The sequence below is a fragment of the Calidris pugnax genome, unplaced genomic scaffold (assembly GCF_001431845.1).
Source record: "Calidris pugnax isolate Ruff unplaced genomic scaffold, ASM143184v1 scaffold28, whole genome shotgun sequence".
NCBI lineage: Eukaryota > Metazoa > Chordata > Aves > Charadriiformes > Scolopacidae > Calidris > Calidris pugnax.
The window spans coordinates 1035534-1054125 of record NW_015090842.1 but is presented as its reverse complement, the minus strand read 5'-3'; the positions used below and the strand labels follow the sequence as shown (position 1 = coordinate 1054125).

At 46.0% G+C, this 18592-nt stretch overlaps 1 protein-coding gene and 1 long non-coding RNA gene across 9 annotated transcripts in view; one reads left to right on the top strand and one right to left on the bottom strand.

The window, feature by feature from the left end:
• LOC106888274 overlaps positions 1-15295 on the bottom strand; it is a 34036-nt gene extending 18741 nt beyond the window's left edge. Inside the window, exons 1-3 of the long non-coding RNA XR_001412082.1 lie at positions 14775-15295; positions 4826-4884; positions 2986-3147 (exon numbers count right to left, since the gene is read on the bottom strand). This is a non-coding gene — a long non-coding RNA (uncharacterized LOC106888274). The remainder of the gene's footprint in view (positions 1-2985; positions 3148-4825; positions 4885-14774) is intronic.
• Positions 1-18592, top strand: part of KIAA0355 (KIAA0355 ortholog) — a 46765-nt gene that overhangs the window by 25394 nt on the left and 2779 nt on the right. For all 8 annotated transcript variants that reach the window (XM_014942388.1, XM_014942383.1, XM_014942381.1 and 5 more), the window contains 11 exons: positions 3045-3251; positions 5159-5299; positions 5532-5627; positions 5762-5923; positions 6868-7026; positions 11578-11675; positions 12569-12694; positions 13428-14428; positions 16624-16789; positions 17530-17664; positions 18121-18199. In XM_014942388.1, the coding sequence (XP_014797874.1) occupies positions 3045-3251; positions 5159-5299; positions 5532-5627; positions 5762-5923; positions 6868-7026; positions 11578-11675; positions 12569-12694; positions 13428-14428; positions 16624-16789; positions 17530-17664; positions 18121-18199 (2370 nt within the window). The remainder of the gene's footprint in view (positions 1-3044; positions 3252-5158; positions 5300-5531; positions 5628-5761; positions 5924-6867; positions 7027-11577; positions 11676-12568; positions 12695-13427; positions 14429-16623; positions 16790-17529; positions 17665-18120; positions 18200-18592) is intronic.

The following is an 18592-nucleotide window of genomic DNA, read 5'->3' as shown; positions in this document are numbered from 1 at the left end:
AAAGCCCAATGTAAATATTTTTATTATTACTATCTTGCCTGTGGTTTTCAGGGATTGCGTTCAGACTTCTCCAAGTTGAGGAACTGTTAGCAGCAAAAAGCTGCTTCAAATCAGTAGAAAATGCTGGAGCTGGCTGGAATGACACTCTTATCTCGGTCTGTGATCTCGGTCTGCTCTCAGATCTGCTAGCGTTGTCTTTAGAAATAGTTCTGTATTACAATTTAATTGCTACATAAAATGGTCCTGGGAACTGCAGGTGAGTGTTTGTATCAAGTCTGGAAGACTGACACTGGTTATTTGCTAACTTTATTAGTGGTAGTGCTCTGTTTGGAAGAATCTGCTGTGCAAGATTTGCATGCCAGGGAATTTGCGTGGCATCACCATTCAGCAATGAAATCTGGCGTTTTTATGTGTGCACTTTGGCCAGCAAAATATTCCAAAGAGGATTGTGTGCCCCCATGAGGAGGATCATACGTGACAGCATGACCTAACGCTGCATCTCCTGCTGATGCTTCTCCTGGTACGTACCAGTTTGGTTAAACTCGTGCCCGGTGGCAGAGCCGAGGACGGCTGAGGGAAGACCTCCCCAGAAAGTCCCTTTGCTTCCAGCTGCCTGGACAGGATGGCAGGTTCCTTTGGCTACGGTCATTCAGCAGCTGAGAGCCCTGTCCTGCCTGGTGACGGGCTTGGGACATCACTGCTAGAGCTCTGTTTCTTGGGACAAAGCCTTTGCAAGCTGAAGAGCTCATGATTCAAAGAAATGGATTAAGAAACCACCAGCGCTACCAAGACAAACTCACTAATTGGCACCCGTGATGATTCCAGTTCTTACTAAGGTCTAAAGCCAGGAGACTCAAACACTTCTGCGTGTGGAAAGTAGGGAAAAATAAACTTGAAAAAGAGATGGCGGTGTCAACTGTGAAAAAACTGCATCCGTGCACTAACACTGTTCTGCAGGTTTCACCAGAGGCTCGGTCTGTGGCCTTATGCTCCTGGGGAGCTGCTGCCCAGCCCTGGCTCTGGGTGTTCCACTGGTGGTGGTTCCTCTTCTTTCCCACAGTTAAGACAAGAGTCAGTCCTTTGGAAGAAAATCCTCCACAAGTGAACTTTAAAGCAGAGTGAGTTTGGCATCTGCAGTGAGTGTTTAACAGTGCAAAAATCCTCCACCACTTGGATTTTATTTAAGCAGTTAAAACCATCCTTACCCATTTCTGAGCAAGACACAAATAGATTGTTTTTCAAACAAAACAGAAGTTCAGCAAAGCAGATGTTACTATTTATCTTCGCTGTTTAACATTGTAAATTATACCAGGAATGTTGTGTGCTGCCACTTAAAAACTAAATCAGTTGTTTATTTTGAGCATTATTCCCAGGCAGGGGAAACTTCAACCTCTGTACCTTAAATATTCTTTGAAACTTAATCGGCTTGGAATTCCTAATGAGTCCTAGTTTCTTCTTCCCCTGAGAGCTGCATTCTCCACACAGAAACACTCAGCCAGTTGTCTTTTCCTGCAGTTTTCTTATCAAGCTTTCTAATCTTATAGCCAGGAAAGCTGGAGTTTCTCCATTTTATCATTTGCTGACTGCTTTTTTTAATAAGACAAACTCCACTTTCAGAGGTCAGTCAAAGTACCAAAAATGTTTAATTTTATGCCTTGTACAAAGAAGGGAAGTGATTGAACCAGAATGGAATGTCAAAAGGAGTCCGGATGCCGTGGAAGAAAGCGTTGCCACCACTGGTTCTTCTGCAGGAGATAGTTAATGCATATAACTGTGCTGTGACTGCAGAGTCCTGCCAGTAACATCATTGTGTCTGAATATTTTTATTCCAGAAGAATGTAGCTGAAAATAAGCCAGATGATTTATTTGCTCCAAGGCACGATGGCTTTGTACATTATCTGTGTACTTTATGAATTATTCCTAAAATGGAATTCAAGTTGAGTCTTTTTTAATAAATCAAATATACATTTTTCAACCGCTTTGTGTGACAAACTGCGTAGAAGAAAGAAAACACTTCCAATAGGTTTTAAATACTTTCTGCAGTCATTTGGAAAATACTTGCTTCTCCGCTGCGTTGTGGTTACGCTTCGGTGTACGCTTTGGTCTGCTGAGGAGAGCATGATCTGGGAGGTGACAGAGCCCTCTTGCTCTCGGGGGTGTTTCCCCCTTCCATCAGCTCTCCCACACCTCAGCATCCCCTTGGTGTCACCTTCTGTGTTTGGTGTGGAGTGACTGGGGCGTGTGTCTGTCCTTTAGCACTGGTGAGGGAGGGGGATGGAGAGGGAGAGGGGACAAGTTGGGGACGCAGAGCCCAGCGGAGGTGGGCACCCGTCCCTGCTCTTAGCCCCACGGGTGGCACTGGCAGCCCTTGGCCTCCCGAGGGGGTTGCACGTCCCGTTCCAGTGCCATGGGCTGGAGAGAAGGTTTGTGCCCGTGTTGGCAGTTCCTGGCAGACAGTGCCAGGGACGGGGCTCAGCTTTGTGCCGGTGCCGGCAGTCGCTGTTGTGTTCCAAAACCAGCACCGAGCGGCCACTGGGGTGTGTGGCAAAAGGGTTCTCATGGTACCAGCTACTGCTCTGCTTGGAAGATAAACTGCTGGATTAAACTTCACTGGTTTTTATGATCATGTTTTAAAAATATTCAGATTTTCTTTTTGGTTTGTTTTTTCTTTTAGCATAAGTTCCGCTAGCTCTATGTGCAAGTGGGTTTTGCTGTTGACTTTGTCCTTGTAATAGGCTACTCCCATTTTTGTATTGGCTCATGTGCTCGCTGTTGGTAAGTACCTTACCAAGCTCTTCATTCTTCAGATAACCATCGCTTGAGTGCAGAAGTAAAAATGACACGGGGTCGGTCTGATCTCCCCTTAATTCACAGAAATCAACGCTCACTCACTGTTTACCTTACCTTAAGTAAATGGTTAAATATTATAATCCAAAGTGTTATTTTATTAAAAAAAAAAGATGTGATTTAAACTGAATTCCTTACCCCAAAGGCTTCTGTGAAATCTTCTGTTTGCTTGAATGGGTCTGTGTCTTCTCCGGCAGGTCCTGGGGCGGTGTTTCCTGACGGTGCTGCAGGTCCACTTCCAGTTCCTGTCGCAGGCGCTGCAGAAGGTGCAGCCGGTGGCACACGCCTGCTTTGCTGAGGCTGTAGCACAGGACAGAAAGAACGTCAGTGGGGCTGGAGCCTCAAACGTGAGCCCCACGAATGAGCTGGAAGATGCAATAAGGTCCTGGAGGGGAGCAGCAGAGGTACGGAGCTCGTGCTGCAGTGACCTTGTGTTTAGTGAAATACTGGTTACGTTTAGTGAAACCTCAGCTCAGGCTGGTTGCCCTAATGAAGGAAGAAAATCTCTGATTTTAAAGACATGCTCCATTTGCAGGCGGGGAACTTGGTGCAGTTAATTCCTCGTGCTAAAACTTGCTTTACCTTTCTGGTGACTGCCCTGTCTCTGCTCTGTGTGAAGTGTTCTTTGCGGTACGATTGTACCTCGGGAGCACACACACAGTGGAGACAGCTCTTTGTTATTAGCAGTGAATTAGCAACGATCAAATGGGGTTTGGCAGCAGAGGGAATGTGAAAAAAAGCCCATGCAGCAAGTCTTTGCAAAAACAGAGCAAAATCTTGATAAAAAACAATTTAGATAATGTCTATTTCTCTTAAATTTTGAGCATGAATTCTATTTTATACATAAAAATCTTTATGTAACTTTTAAGACTTTTATCTTAATGCTGTTAAGCTTTGTGTTGCTCGATCCATCAAAGCTGGAATGTCAATCAGATTACTTCAGTGTACCACTCTTGGGGCTGGTATTTTCACAAACACTTAAATCTGCAGAATCCTTACTTTTTCCGCTAAAAAAAGTTCTTCACAAAGAAAAACAGTTGTATGAGCTTCTCTGCTTTCCCTTGCCCTGCCAAGGTCTGCAGGCTGATAGATCACCGAGCGCCCAGTTCCCTTAAATTCAAGTAACTTAAAGTCTAATTAGGCAGCCCCACGGGCAGGTTAATTGCCTTGACTGGAACTCTTGTCAAGGTTGCCATTTATCCGCTAACGTCTGCACGGTACAGGAAAGCAAACAGGTTTCCTTCAGAACTAGAGATGCAGAGGAATTGTCTGTAAGTTTTACTGCAGCATAAATTTATTTCACTGTATAAAATGGGATTTGGGAGTCCTCTAGGTTTATTACAGATAATTGTAACGTGTCTAATCCTGGTATAGCTTTACTCCTTTTTTGCATAAAAATAGTTAATTTCAAGTTTAATATACTTGGTTCCTTAAAACAGTGTTACAGTTTCTAGAAGTGCACTGTAATTGCTATCAAGTTGGTTCAAAATGTGGTTAAAATTAAACTTAGGTTTGCAGAATGTGGGACCTTAACTTTCTTTTTTACCTCCTTAACAGCCCATTTCAGCTCTTTCTGATAATAAAATCTGTATTTCAAAATAGTTTAGTACAAGTATAGCACTAATCGAATCCTTTATTAAATGTGCACGGGGAGGAGAAGAGAAAAACACAGATTCTACTGGATAATAAAATCTGTATTTCAAAATAGTTTAAGTATTGCACTAATCGAATCCCTTATTAAATGTGCATGGGGAGGAGAAGAGAAAAATACAGATTCTCCCAAGTTCCAGAATAATAATAGGAGAAACTTCTCCAATGTTTATGATTGACTAAAATAAGTATTTGTGTGGGGGTTTAGGATAGCTCTTCTCAAATTGCAGCACGGTAATCACTCTTAATTTCATAAAACACACCACCTGCTGTGCACAGGAGTGTCTGTACCCCTGAGTAAAGGTACCCTCTGTTTCTGGGGCAGTACCTTTATGTTGAAGTTCCGAGTCCCTCCTCTGTAACAGGATCCTCAGTTCTGGGCAGGAGCTGAAACAGTAAGAGCAAACACTGTGAAGTTGGTGGCCAACACCCGTACCCACGTGCCAGACACCTTACGGGAGACTTCTACTTTCAACAGCCATAGACCTTTAATAAGAGGTTTAGTCACCTCCTCTAGATCCTTTCCACCAAGTGCTGCTTCTCATCTTCTTTATAATGTTTTAAACTCAGGGTTTTTTTTTTGCTCTTTTTAAAATGTAATTAAGCTTGACCTGGTGTAAGGTTGCACCTCTTCACCCTGGATTTTGATTTTACGTGACAGGCCACGTCCCGACTGCGAGAGAGGGGCTGCGACGGCTGTTTGGCAGGAATCGAAGTGCAGCAGCTTTTCTGCTCGCAGAGTGTGGCAATCCCTGAGCACCAGCTCAAAGAGCTCAACGTGAAAATCGACAGTGCTCTGCAGGTGGGTTTGAGTCTGCGGCTCTGGCGTGGGGTGGTGCAGCCCCTGGGGAGGGATGGAGTGGGGAAGGAGGGTGTTACTGCAGGGATACCCACCACGGGCACCCGCGAGGTGTCCGAGTGTTGGAATCTCATGATCCCTGTGTGTTTGCTGTAGAACTGAGCAGGGTAAATCCATGTACCAAGCCCGCAGCTTCTCATCCCCCTCTTCTGTCTCAACCTTCTGTTCCCTCCAGGCCTACAAGGTGGCTCTGGAGAGCTTAGGCCACTGCGAATACGCCATGAAGGCTGGCTTCCACTTGAACCCCAAAGCTATTGAAGCGAGTCTTCAGGTAGGATCTGCTAAACCCGCTCCCTTTCATCCCTCCAAACCTGCAAAATAACTACTTTAAAAAAAAAAAAAAGTGACTCATATTAGGTTTTCTAACATCTTTGTTTCTTGTGATCGATCTGCTGTGTGTTGCAGGGCTGCTGCAGTGAGGCTGAAGCCCAGCAAACAGGCAGGAGACAGACTCCACCTCAGCCCATCCAGTGTGAGCTGCCCACCGTCCCTGTGCAGATCGGATCCCAGTTCCTGAAAGGAATATCCTTTAATGAGTCTGCAGCAGAAAACCTGAAGCTGAAAACGGTAATAACCCTGAATCTGACCACAGGAGTCGGGGGAAAAATGGAAAAAAAGACTAGAACCCCTTAAAACTCAGAAAACAACTGCAGTAGAAGTTCAGTGCTGAACTTGTATTTAAAAGTGCGTATTTTTAGCCTGGTTTCCTGTGGAAACAAGGTGTTGATAACATTGTAGGTCCATAACTGATAACGTTCTAACCACCTGGGCAAATCCAGTCCAACCCGAGAGGAGCACAGAAGTCCAGGAGGTAACGAAGCTTCCTGGGTCTCTTTGAAAATAGGGTGGTTAGGCACCAAAGAGTGGAAAGTGAGCCCTTGTGGGTGCCCTAACCGGGTGATGCCCTTCAGAGCTCTCACCCTCTTAGGTGCCTAAATAAGCCTGGCCCAGACCCTTCCAGTGCTAAGGGAGGGACTTGAAAATATTTTTTTGTAACAAAGCTCCTTTTAGTGTGTCCTAAGAAACTGTAATCAATTTAAAAAAAAATAATTTTAAATTGTAGAGAAGTTAATTGTATTTTCAGTATAAAGGAATGGAAACGATGTCCATTCAGAAGTAATTTGGGCAATTTTAATCAGCATTTTCATGGATATTTATTTTTAGTTAAGCCCAGTTCCTTGCCCTTGAAACAGTTGAATAATCCACAGCTCAAAATGCTGCTTTTCTGTTGTCTTTGCAGTGCTTTTTGTAGTTTTGATTAAACCATCTTGCAAGAATATAAGCAAAGATAGTCTTTATGACTTTGGAGGAGTATTGTGTTCCAGGGAGCAGAGGTCCTCTGTGTTTCTGTTCTGCAGTTGAGCTTTTCTAGTTACATGAGACTGTTGGGAGGTAACAGACAGCGTAGGTTTTGGAAAATGTGTAGAATAATGATAAATGTGTGTGGAAGTTGGGGTTAGCATTTCTGAATCCCATCTTTAGCATGACAAAGTGTTACTGACCCTTTCCAGCACACAATGCTGCAGCTGATTAAGGAAGCTGGATGCCACAACGGACTCACGCCACGGGACGACTCTCCTGTCACTGAAGTCCTCAACCAGGTCTGTCCTTCCACCTGGCGAGGGGCCTGCAAAACTGCTGTACAGCTCCTGTTTGGCCAAGCTGGACTGGTGAGTGACTACCCGTGGGCTTAGCAAAAAAGGGCTACTTAAACATGCTGAAGAGAAACTAGGTATTTTAAGGAGTTTGGAAATGAATTTCCAATGTCTCTACGTTGCTCCATTTTTAACACTGCAGCTGACTTGATTTATGAGCAAAGTGTGTCCTCATAGAATTGCAAGTTCATAGCTGGTATCCACAGTTGGTAGGAGCAGAAGAACGTGCTGTGTACTTTGTGGTCTCTGTTATTAGAGAGTACACGAGAAATTCAACTCCTAATTCATAGTGAAATAGAAAGAATTTTCAAATCTATAGATGACCGTGTCAAAAACAAACATCCCTTCCCCCCTTCTCTCAGATTAGCTTTAAAAAGCTGCCCTTTTTTCATTTCCTCTGGGAGTGGAAGCTGGGTTTCCTGCCCATAGCCCAGGAAGTTCCCTGCCCCGGGCGATGCTGCCGGACGGAGCCGTGGGTGCCTCGCTGCAGGCACGGGTGCTCTTCAGAACCAGCCCCACAGACCTTACACTGTCCAAACAGCTGCTAAAAACAGGTGCTGGGAACATACTCTGATAAGAAAATGCAGTTGTGCTCCCATAACTAATTACTGCAATCCCTTCATTAATAAAGTGTTCGTTCATGAGACGTTTTTTGGACTACTGTGAGTTTTCATTTGACTGGACAAATGAAACGGGGGCGAGAATGCAATAGGAGAGGAAGGAAACAGAAGCATAAAGGCTCTGATCGCTTCTATTCCCTGTTCTTTGAGTCATTACCCTGCAGTGAGGTAAAGGCTTCTTGTTGAGTCACATCCTGACCCTTTGTTCAAGGTGATGGCAGCACCAGGACTCTGCAACTAACTGTAATTTGTGATGAAGGGACCAATATTGCTACTTTGTCACATTTTTCAGACAAATCACACCGCTGACTAAGTGACTTTGACCTTCCATCCTAGGTCATTAAACTATACGGGCTTCCGGTACCATTAAACCAGTTCTTTGACCTTCCATCCTAGGTCATTAAACTACACGGGCTTTTTGGTACCATTAAACCAATGTGGTACCACTTTGGTCCCATTAATAGGTTCTCCAATAATGGTGAACGATAAATTGTAAATAATACATTTGTCAGATATTTCTACCTTAGCGTTCCTTTGATACCAGATATTAGATACTCCATTAATATTAAATATGTGTTAGAAAAGTAGGTTCAAATCATACTGGAATTGAGCTGACTTTTCATGTGAAGAAGGGGACAGACCATCAGTACCGTTCCCTGCCGTGCGGGGTTTAAGGACAGGAGGGGCTGCATTCACCACTTTGTGTAGGAAGTTTTCCAGGGAGGTGTAAGAAGGTGGGGTCTCTGCAAGGAGAGAAAGCAACCGTGGAATAGTAGGATTGATCCAATTTCTACTTTGGTGTTTTCAAGGCAGACGTGTATTAAATGTTAACAATACAAGAAGACAAGGAGACGGTTCAGTGGGATTGTGTCTTCACCTGCCCTGGTTGGTGGCTGGGGGCTGGGAGGCAGCAGCAAGGGGCAGGAGATGGGTTCTCTCTTGGCCTCTTCTCAGCAGCCCTGTGCGAGGAGTTCCTGGCTCCCCGGAGTCTGGAGGAGAAATACCTGGGAGGGTGCTGCCTCCCCCCCTTTCCTTTGCTTTCCTTTCCTGCCCTTTCCGGGGGGTCGGTGCTGTGCACACCCACGTCCTGCCCTGCTGAGATCCGGGGAATGGCCCGAGGCACACTGGGACTCAGGAGTCTGGAAATCTCCTGGTGTCCCCCTGTCTAGACATAACTAGTTAGACCTGCTGGTAATTAAAGCACTGATAATTCTTTGGGTTTATCATAACATTTGGAGAGTTGTCAGCATAAAACGTCCTTACGCAGGATCCCAAACGATAGTGCTGATGGAAGGAATGTTAGTTGTGTTGAATCATGAATGTCTCCAGAGATTTTTGCATGAACCTCAGGTTCTCTGACAGTAGCAGGTTTCTCTCCTCAAAGGCTGAGTAAGGAGCTGTGCACAGGGCAGAATCCCTGCCAGCCTGCTCTCTCCTTCCCGCTTTGATTTGTTACACGTTGGGAGGGTGGGAAGGTTGAGGTTTTTCTTTATAAACCATGTGCCATAATTTTATTTTATGAGGTTCAGTGACGCCCTGTGTAGCCTCCTGCACTGATGAGAAACTGTGATTTGCTCTGTGGAGCTTTCCTTGGGTGGGGCCGGGAGAGGAAGCACCTGCAGAACCAGAACAATGGGCGGGTGATGCACAGGAAGCGCCCACCAGGCGGCAGGGAGACTCTGCTCATTTTTAGTTTATTTTGTGTAATAAATGAATCATGGGACAGTATTACGTAGTCTTTGGTTTACTTTAGTTTACTAAGTATTATTAGTTTTTAGAAACCGAGCGGGGCTGCATTAGTGCAGAATTGTGTATAAGTTTGTCATTTAAATGCCAAAGTTAAAAAAGAACATTACTGGACAGTCTCACTATCTTTAGCCTGTCTTTGCCATGTGCTTTTTTAAGAAGAAACTCTTAATTAAGAGCAGAAAGCACAATGAGACATGAATTACTCGGTGGTGGTGTTTTGGGCTTCAGTTTTTTAACATAAGAATTTTTAAAAGTGCACTTTTTACCTTAGCATATATATTAAGAATTATATTTTCAGATTCGGGTCAGCTGAAGAGATCTCCATGTTTGAGTAAAGGTAAAATAGTCGAATTCGGAAGATGAGTGGGAATAAAGCTTTGAATCGGCCTCATTCAAAGCCATGAAGAGGTTTCACTGAGTCTCTACCCATCTTCTTCTTGTGCTCCTGCATCTCCTGTAGCAAAACTCAACATGTGTTGCAGAAGCACTAAGTCTCCTCATGTTTAAATTCCAGATGCTGTAACTGACCGAATGTTGAGAGATGTTACACTTTTTTTGAAAGGGAAGAGATAAAGATGGGGAGGGGGGAGATCTCTCCTGAGTTTGAAAGGGAAGAGATAAAGATGGGGAGGGAGGGGATCTCTCCTGAGAGCTCAGCCCATGAGCACGGCCCTGGGTGATGGAAGCCTGCACACAGCAGGGTCTCAGCTCTGGGATGCAGACAGTACTTTTCTTGGGAGCTCAGAAAGATCACTCCTAAGTTCATCTCTGCTTATCCTAATTATATTGCAATATGGCAAATAGATTACCAAATTGCACAAAATTAAAACGGTAGAAATACAAGGGGAAAAAAGTCCTGGAGTTGCCCTGTTATTAAGTGGGAGGCATTTCCCTGGGTGGATAATAGCACGGCCATTGTCACTCTGCTCAGACATGTTTTACAAGTTTGAATGAACTCAGGAAAATGCTGAGAGTCAGCTGGGGGAAAACTAAGGGCTTAGGCTAAAATATCTAAAAGGTGGGAAATAATTGTGTGTCAGTGTCATTGGATGGTTTTGTCAGAGCAAGAGGGAGAGGAGACTCCCAGCATTATTCATATTTCACATTTCTTCATACCCAGTAATAGATGGCCAGTTAGAAGTAGAACCAGTGTAGGACGATTGCAAAAAAGCCGGTTAAATCCCTGGAGCCTTCTTTCTACCAGAGGACTTTTGCCATTTGAAGGATAAATGGTGCAGCGAGTCTGTTGGTCACTGGAGCAAGAACTGCTGACTGCTGCCAAAAAGCTGCTGGTTCAGCATGACCAAAATAGGACATTATGGAAATGATGAAAAAGGCCAACCCAGGAGAGTGGACAACAACAGAAAGCACGAACCAAATATGGAACTTACTATCACTGGTATTAAACTTTAAATGAAGCTGAAGTGAATCCATTCCTTCTCAGTTCCATAAAAAGAAAGGTTCATGACAGAAGGTTAATTTTCAAGACTTTCATCTTCCATATATCTTCCTGATGCCTTACAGAAGGCTCAGAATTCAGCAAATTGAACAGTCCCTTTTCTTCCCTTTATGCAAAAGGGAATTAATGACAGTAGAGTTCCCTAGGGTAGAACAGAGGAACGCTGCTGGGGGATTTTGTAAGAATTGTGAGCTCTGTGAAGGGTTTCAGACTACGGGTAGAACAGAGGAACGCTGCTGGGGGATTCTGTAATGGAAAGGGAGTCGGGGGCATTAAGAACTGCGAGCTCTGGGAAGGGTTTCAGACTATGTCTGTACCATACCATGCTCTGCAGTTAAATTTAAAATATTTTGATAAATAGGTGTTGGGGAGCTATTAAAGTAGAAATAGTGCCAAACCTCTCAAAGGTAAGGGCTGTTACACGAAGCCATCGGTAACTGCCAGCTCTTGGGTAAAGCAGTTGGTAACTGCGCCGTGATGTGTAACTCCAGTGTGCAACTGGGAAGAGTGAAGTCCTTGAAATACAGGTTACTGTGTCAAACGCACCATTTTAGTCTTTCTTTTTTTAGATATTAAGATAGAAATCAATTTATAATGATTTTGTGACTTGATTTGTTCTTTCTGGTTATTCTTTGCATGGCAGGGAGCTGAAACAATCACATCTTAACTATGGGGGTGATAAAACAACTAGAACTAATCCTTAAAATCATTTCCCTTTTATTTGCATTTATTTCCTAGGTGGTTGTGGACACAGCACAGATTGAAAATAAAGAAGCCTACGCTCCTCAGATAAGTTTAGAAGGATCCAGAATCGTGGTGCAAGTTCCATCGACTTGGTAAATACAAACATTGTGTTGCAGATTGTACTGATCGCTGTGGCTGAAATATATCGGGGAAATAGTGCACTACACATGGAGAGAGAAAGCCACACAATCTTCCTGAAGTTCCTCTGTCTGGAACTGGTAGAATGTCACCCTTCCTGACAGTTGTCCCTCACTGTCTGTGCCAGTGCTGCCTCTGGTGGGGGCAGTAGAGGAGAGGCACTGAAACTGAAACAGACTTTTAAAGAAAGAGTAGAAGCTTGATGATGAAAGAGAAGGTTTAAAAAATCAATTAATCCAGTAGTATTCCTGTTATGCTCCTCCCTGGCAGGTCCTCAAGCCGGTACCTCAGGAAGGCCAGGAGTTAGCTGAGAGGAGTGTGAGAGCTTTAGCTCCTTCCCCGAGCTGCTCTGTCCGCGCTGTCACGGGCCGCAGAGCTCTGTGGTGCCAGAGAAGCCATTCTCACCAGTTTAGTTGCTGCCTAGGAAAGGATGGTAGGAGTAATCTGCAGTTTAGGTGAGGATCTCTTCCCTTTTGGAACTCTGCTGTGGAATGACAACATTTCCTCCTCCTCCCTGACTTGGGAGCCTTTGGAGTTGAGAACTTCAGTACAAGGCAGCTCATTCAGCTGAAGCCTTGGCGAGGGAGCCTGTCACTAATGGTACCAGCGGCCCGTCCAGGAGTACGAGGGACTCATTGTTTACCCAAATAATCTCTAATCCCTCTGTAGAGCATGAACTGGCGTGTCTCTGTTCCCTTCATGGAGTGAAGTGCTGGGAGCGGTTTGCGGCGGGCTCTGTGCTCTGGAAGAGCTCCGCCTGCCGACGGCGGGGAGGGCACCCCTCAGCTGCCTGACTTCCTGGGGAGAATAAACGCCTTGATTCTGAACTCCAGCTTCTTCATTTCAGGTGTCTGAAGGAAGATCCAGCAACAATGTCTCTGCTGCAGAGGAGCCTGGACCCCGAGAAGACGCTGGGGCTAGTGGACGTGCTGTACACGGCAGTGTTTGACACGCACCGGTGGAAGGAGGGAAGGTACAGCTCCTCCCGAGCCGGGTTAAACACAGCCCTGGGTGCCGACAGAGCCCTGCTGGGGGCTGGGTAGTGCTGGGGCTTCAGAGGGGGGCAAACTGAGAGCGAGAAATGGGTCGTTTACATAGGTACCTTGTGGGTACAGGCAGAGATACCACAGTCCTCTTAAAAACCAACCCCAGCTTAGCCAAGCGTACAAAAGTCTTTGTTTCTCTTTTGCAAAAATACTTGATTTATAGAATCATAGAATGGTTTGGGCTGGAAGGGACCTTAAAGCCCACCCAGTGCCACCCCCTGCCCTGGGCAGGGACACCTCCCACCAGACCAGGTTGCTCCAAGCCCCCTCCAACCTGGCCTTGAACCCCTCCAGGGATGGGGCAGCCACAGCTTCTCTGGCCAACCTGTTCCAGGCTCTCCCCACCCTCACAGCAAAGAAAGTCTTTCTAATATCTGATCTAAATCTCTCTTTGAAGTTAAAACCATTACCCCTCATCGTATCATTGTAATAAGCTAATCTCCATTTAGGTCTTGAAGCACAATTAAAATTTAAAAAATGTAGTTAACGCTACTGCAAACACTAGTAATAATTGCATTGTTTCCATAAGAAGTAGCTGAGGAAGTTGGCAATCTTTGGCTTTGTTCCTGCCCCTTGCTATTCCCCAAATACACCTTTTCCTCCCAAGCACCCCTCAGTCCTGTATGGGGTGGTTTGATCGGGGTGTTTGTGTCGATGCAGGGAGCAGGCTCTGCCTTGCATTCAGATCCAGCTGCAGCGGGAGATCTCGGACTTCGGGAATCAAGTCGACATGCCATCCGGAAACGGCAGCAAATCTTCAGGTGGTCTGCAGAAGACCTTCTCAAAACTGACTTCACGGTTTACAAAAAAAACTTCCTGCACCAGTACGAGTAATACTGGAAGTTACTCAATCCCCAGTACACCTTCCAAAAACGTCTTCATCAGTTCCAGCTCAGAGGAGAAAGCGAAAATGCCCGCTACCATCGACGGGCGGTTACAGAGCATTTTGAACATTGGGAGTTTCCCTCGGACGGCGGATGCGCTGCAGCCAGCCCAGAGCACAAACAACCAGTTAGTGAACGGGTTTGTAGTTGACAGACGGGACAACTTCTTCAAGCCGGATGACGGGAAGGATGACAAAGGTATGAATTTACCAACTGACCAAGAAATGCAGGATGTTATCGATTTCTTGTCTGGTTTTAACATGGGCAAATCCCAGCAGACTTCTCCGATGGTGAAAAGGAGGAACTCGGTTGCATCCAGTGCAGCAGCGGAGCAGAAGTCGGGAGCGGTCCAACAGCAGCCGCAGTCGGTCTCGCACGCGCCGCTGCATCCCCCGCAGCAGCAGGGCTTGTCGCAGCAGCAGCAGCAGCCCCAAAAGCAGCAGCAGCAGCAGCAAATGCAGTATTACCAACACTTGCTTCAGCCCATCGGACCACAGCAGCGCGTGCCTGCCAAGTGGCTGGGAAGCTCCTCCCAGCAGCCGGCCCAGGCTGTCGGGGCCGGGATGTCTCATATGAACCAGTGGAACAACCCCGGGTTTTCAGATTTGAGCTCGGATCTGTACAGCTTGGGCCTGGTGAGCAGCTACATGGACAACGTGATGTCGGAGATGTTGGGACAGAAACCGCAAGGACCTAGAAACAACACGTGGCCAAATCGTGACCAAACTGATGGAGTGTTTGGGATGCTGGGAGAAATCCTGCCTTTTGACCCTGCAGGTGTGTGCCTTTTCCTTTATTATGGTTTTTATGAGAGTCCTTTTACAAAGAGTACTGTTAAATATTGCCAGCAATAACTGTCACTTCCTAGTGCTATCCCCCAGGTGCCAGGGTGCTCACAGAGGCAAGCAGGGATTTATATAGAAGGTGAACTAAAGTACAAGACATTTCATTAATAAATAACAACAGAAATGAATTCCTTGTTTCTTGTCCCAGTCGTAGTGGTTCTGACCTTTCCTGTACGGACCACATCAGAGTACTGAAGCAGATACTTACAGATCACGTTCCTCCTATTGTTAATTTCTAAAATTGTTTAAAACCTAACTGTTAAACTGATGTACTTTACCTCTCCTCGCAACAATCCTTCCTGCTCGTCCCCAGTCTGGCAGTCAGGAGATGCAGCCGGATCACACCTTTCCCCTGCGTTCCCCCTCCGACACCGCGGCTCCACGGGAGTCGTACTGGTTCCTGTTCCTGCAGGGAAAAGGTTGGATGCAGAGGGGTTAGAGACTGAGGAGCAGGTGCCATGTGGTTTGCCAGATGTGCCTAAACCCCCAGTGATCTGTAAATGCAGAGATGAAGCAGGAGCAAATGTTACAGCCAGAAGCCAACAGCTAACGACTCTGCCAGTGAGTGTAGAGTTGAAGAGGAAATGAATGAATTCTGGTAGCAGAACTAAGAACAACTTACAAATCTATTCTCTCCTAAATATAATTTCTGTTGGCCTGGGACATCACTCTAGAACCTTGGTGTGTGCGTTTATAACCTGGAGGGAAGCAGCACCACAGCAGGAAAACCCATTCTCAGACCAGGAATCCTTTTCCCTGCCTGTTTGCACACGCGTGTGTCAGGATACAGAGACCTCTCAGAAACCACCTCCTTTGACTCATAATTACATGATAGTGACTTTGTCAACCTAACTGATAGCATAAGGCAAAAATAGGCAGCATAGTTCCGTTATCAAAAGCTTCTTAACAACTCTAAGTCTGAATTAGCATCATCTTATTTAAACACACCTGTGGCAGATACTGAAGGATTGTCACAACCTTTAAGGAGGGATGCGTTTACTTTCACCAAACACCACACGTGTACGTGCGGGGGAAAAACTGCACGTATGTGAAGGAGCAGTGTTCTTAGTATTTTGAATCCCTGCTATTTCTGTAGTGTTTTCCTTTGGATCTCCACAAAGCTACATGGGTTGTTCCTTTTGGTGTGATGAATATCGAGGGCTTTGGAAATGGTACTCTGAAAAGGTGACTTATTTGAGTTGATAAACAATATCTGATATACAGGTCTATGTTCCTACAGTGGAAGTGCTAAGTAGACAGTATTTTCCACAAATCTGGGGTGTTAAAAAACAGACCCAAACAAAAAACCTTCCAATCAAATAGATTTTTCCATGGGAAAGGTAACTTTTCTCCATGTAACTTGCTGGGTTGGGCTGTGATAGGGGAATTGTCAGTGGAAGCTCCAGTTCAGGTAGCACAGAGCCTTTAATCAAGAATTTATGGAATTGATGGTTTTCCTGTCAAAGACTCAACTAGCTGCCCAAAATGGATTTTGCAGTACTTTTCTCATCTGTATGAACCTGATGAAGGAGCGTTGTAGTGAGAACTGGTAGAAGGAATATTGATACCTCCGGGTCTTTGGAATTATTTTCACAGATGTTGAAGAATAAAGTAAAAACAGTCTCTGATAAAATCTGTTTACCTGGTAGGTTTTTCTTGAGGTAAAAATCAGCACAAGCTGCTATTTTGAATATAAAAGGGATCCCTGTAGGAAACAGAACCTGCACACTCTTGGGAATATCTCTGGAATCAGACCCTGGACGTGGGGCTCTGTCTGGTTCCAGCCGCACCTTACACTGCCCAAAAGCTGTTTCTCCAGGAGAAGGATTATTAGTGGGAATGGTTTGGTTTTGTCCAGCTGTCAGAGAGCTTTGTCCCTTATCATGTAATAAAGGACGTGTAGAAACAAGTGATTTTCTTCATTCTTGTTTTACTTTTAAAAAACATTCCACATTTGGTGTTCTTCCCTGCTCCAGAAGAGGTATCAGCTGTCATCCGGCATTTATTATCGGTGAGGGAATTCTTTCTGTTGTGGGTATGCCCAAACCCAAAGGATTAAACAAGGGGGATAATTGCAGTGGGAATAGCTGAATGTCAGCGACTGACTTCCTGCTTTCTTTTACCCAGTCGGCTCGGACCCGGAGTTTGCCCGCTACGTGGCCGGGGTGAACCAGGCCATGCAGCAGAAGCGGCAGGCGCAGCACGTCCGGCGCCCGAGCAGCACGCGGGGCAACTGGCCGCTGCCCGACGACCCTCACAAAACCTGGCCCTTCCCCGAGTACTTCACGGAGGGGTAAGGGACCCGCCAGCCCACGCGTGTCCATCCGGTGGGGCTGCTCCCCCTCCGGCCTGGTGGGAGCACGGGGGGGTTCTGCAGGGGCTGGGAAAGCCGCCTTGTTCTGTCGAGTGAGGAACGTCAACTGTCACCCATTCCCAAGCACTGACACTGGGTGATGCTCCCCTTAGCTCAGAGGGAAGGAGGAATTTACAGCAGATTCATTCAGAATGGGTTTCTTTCAGTATTTTGAAAACCTGTAAGACTCTTCTGATGAAGAGTGATGCTCTGGAAGCATCAGCTTTCCAGATGTAAGCTACGTAACCTGACTTCTCTGGGGCATCTCGTGGCACCTTACAGCAGTATGTTACTCCTTTGTCATCTCTTCCAAATCAGAACTATTTATTCCAACAGGAATATTTCAGAACCCTCAGTCCTTCTCCATGACACACTAGTTGTGATTCCCAAGAGAGCTTAAATCCGCTGGGACAAGGGTGTGTTCAGGCTCAGTTTGCAATGAAGGAGTCACCTGCTTAGTGATTCCAAACCCCAGAACCTCCGTTCCTCCTTCCTGACCGGGGAGGCACCTTGAGTTCCTATCATTAGCTCGGTAAACTTTATATGCCGAGTGACTGGGCAGCGCAGTGAGGTGTCACCAGGAGCAGGGGGGTGGAAGCGTTGGTGTCACTGGCACGTTTTCCATGGGTGCCCCCGAGCAGGAGTGTGCAGACAGCACTGACAGGAGGTTTCTCTTGCAGCGACGTGACAAACAGCTGGTCTGGGACGCAGGGGGACTCGGCCAGCTCCAGCGACGAGACCTCCTCAGCTAACGGAGACAGCCTCTTCTCCATGTTCTCAGGGCCAGACCTGGTTGCGGCGGTGAAGCAGAGGAGGTAACGCTGACACGCACATTCACTCCCAAATGGAGCTGTGTGAGCAGCCGTCAGCTCAGACAAACTACTGTCTGTGCAAAGAGCCGGTTTTTAGCTGAAATTCGGTGTGTTTAGAAAAGATCTGATGCTTTTCCAAGATAATGTGTTTTGGATGACACTTCTTCCTGAAGTCTCAGACGCCATCTTTGAATTTTTTTTTAAAAAAAAGACAAAACCAAAAAGAGAGCAGAAGAAAAAGGCAATTTCTGGCAGATTTCTTTGAAGTGGGCAGAGGCCTTGCCCACTGTCCTTTCCCCTCTGCAGAAGGGTGTGCGCTGCTGCTCGTGCCCAGAGGGCAGGGCAGCGTGGGGTCTGGGCTCTCGCTGTGACAGCCTGAACTGCAGAACGGCGGGTTGATGGGGGCGACTCATTTTTTTAAATAAAAAAAAAAGTAAATGTCACTCTTTCTTTGGGCAGAAAACACAGCAGTGGGGAACAGGAACCGAGCACGCTGCCCTCCCCACCCCTGCTCTCCGCAGCAGAGGACCGCAATCAGGTGAGCTGGGAGCGGGTGGCTCAGTCATGTCTCCCGTTTGCATTTTGGGGGGTTTACACTGGGAAAACAACCAGAATAGCATCTGTGCCTCCAGATTGGTTACCTCGGCTAAAACCCAAACCATCTCCACTCAAGCACAGTGCCTTTATCTTTTACTAGGTGCCTTTGTCTAAAGTACTGAGTTTAATTGTTAAAATTGGAATCATTTATCTCTTTCCCTTGTAGCTGAAATTACCACAAAACCAAAGATTTCAAGCTAAAGCGAGAACACAGTCAATTTTAGTTGTCTGTACAGAGAAAACTAGAGTATCACCAGATTGATGTCTTGCTGGAAACTCTGAGGTAGAGCAGGGCTACTGTGAGCACATGTTGAAGTAAATAAACAGGTTCTTT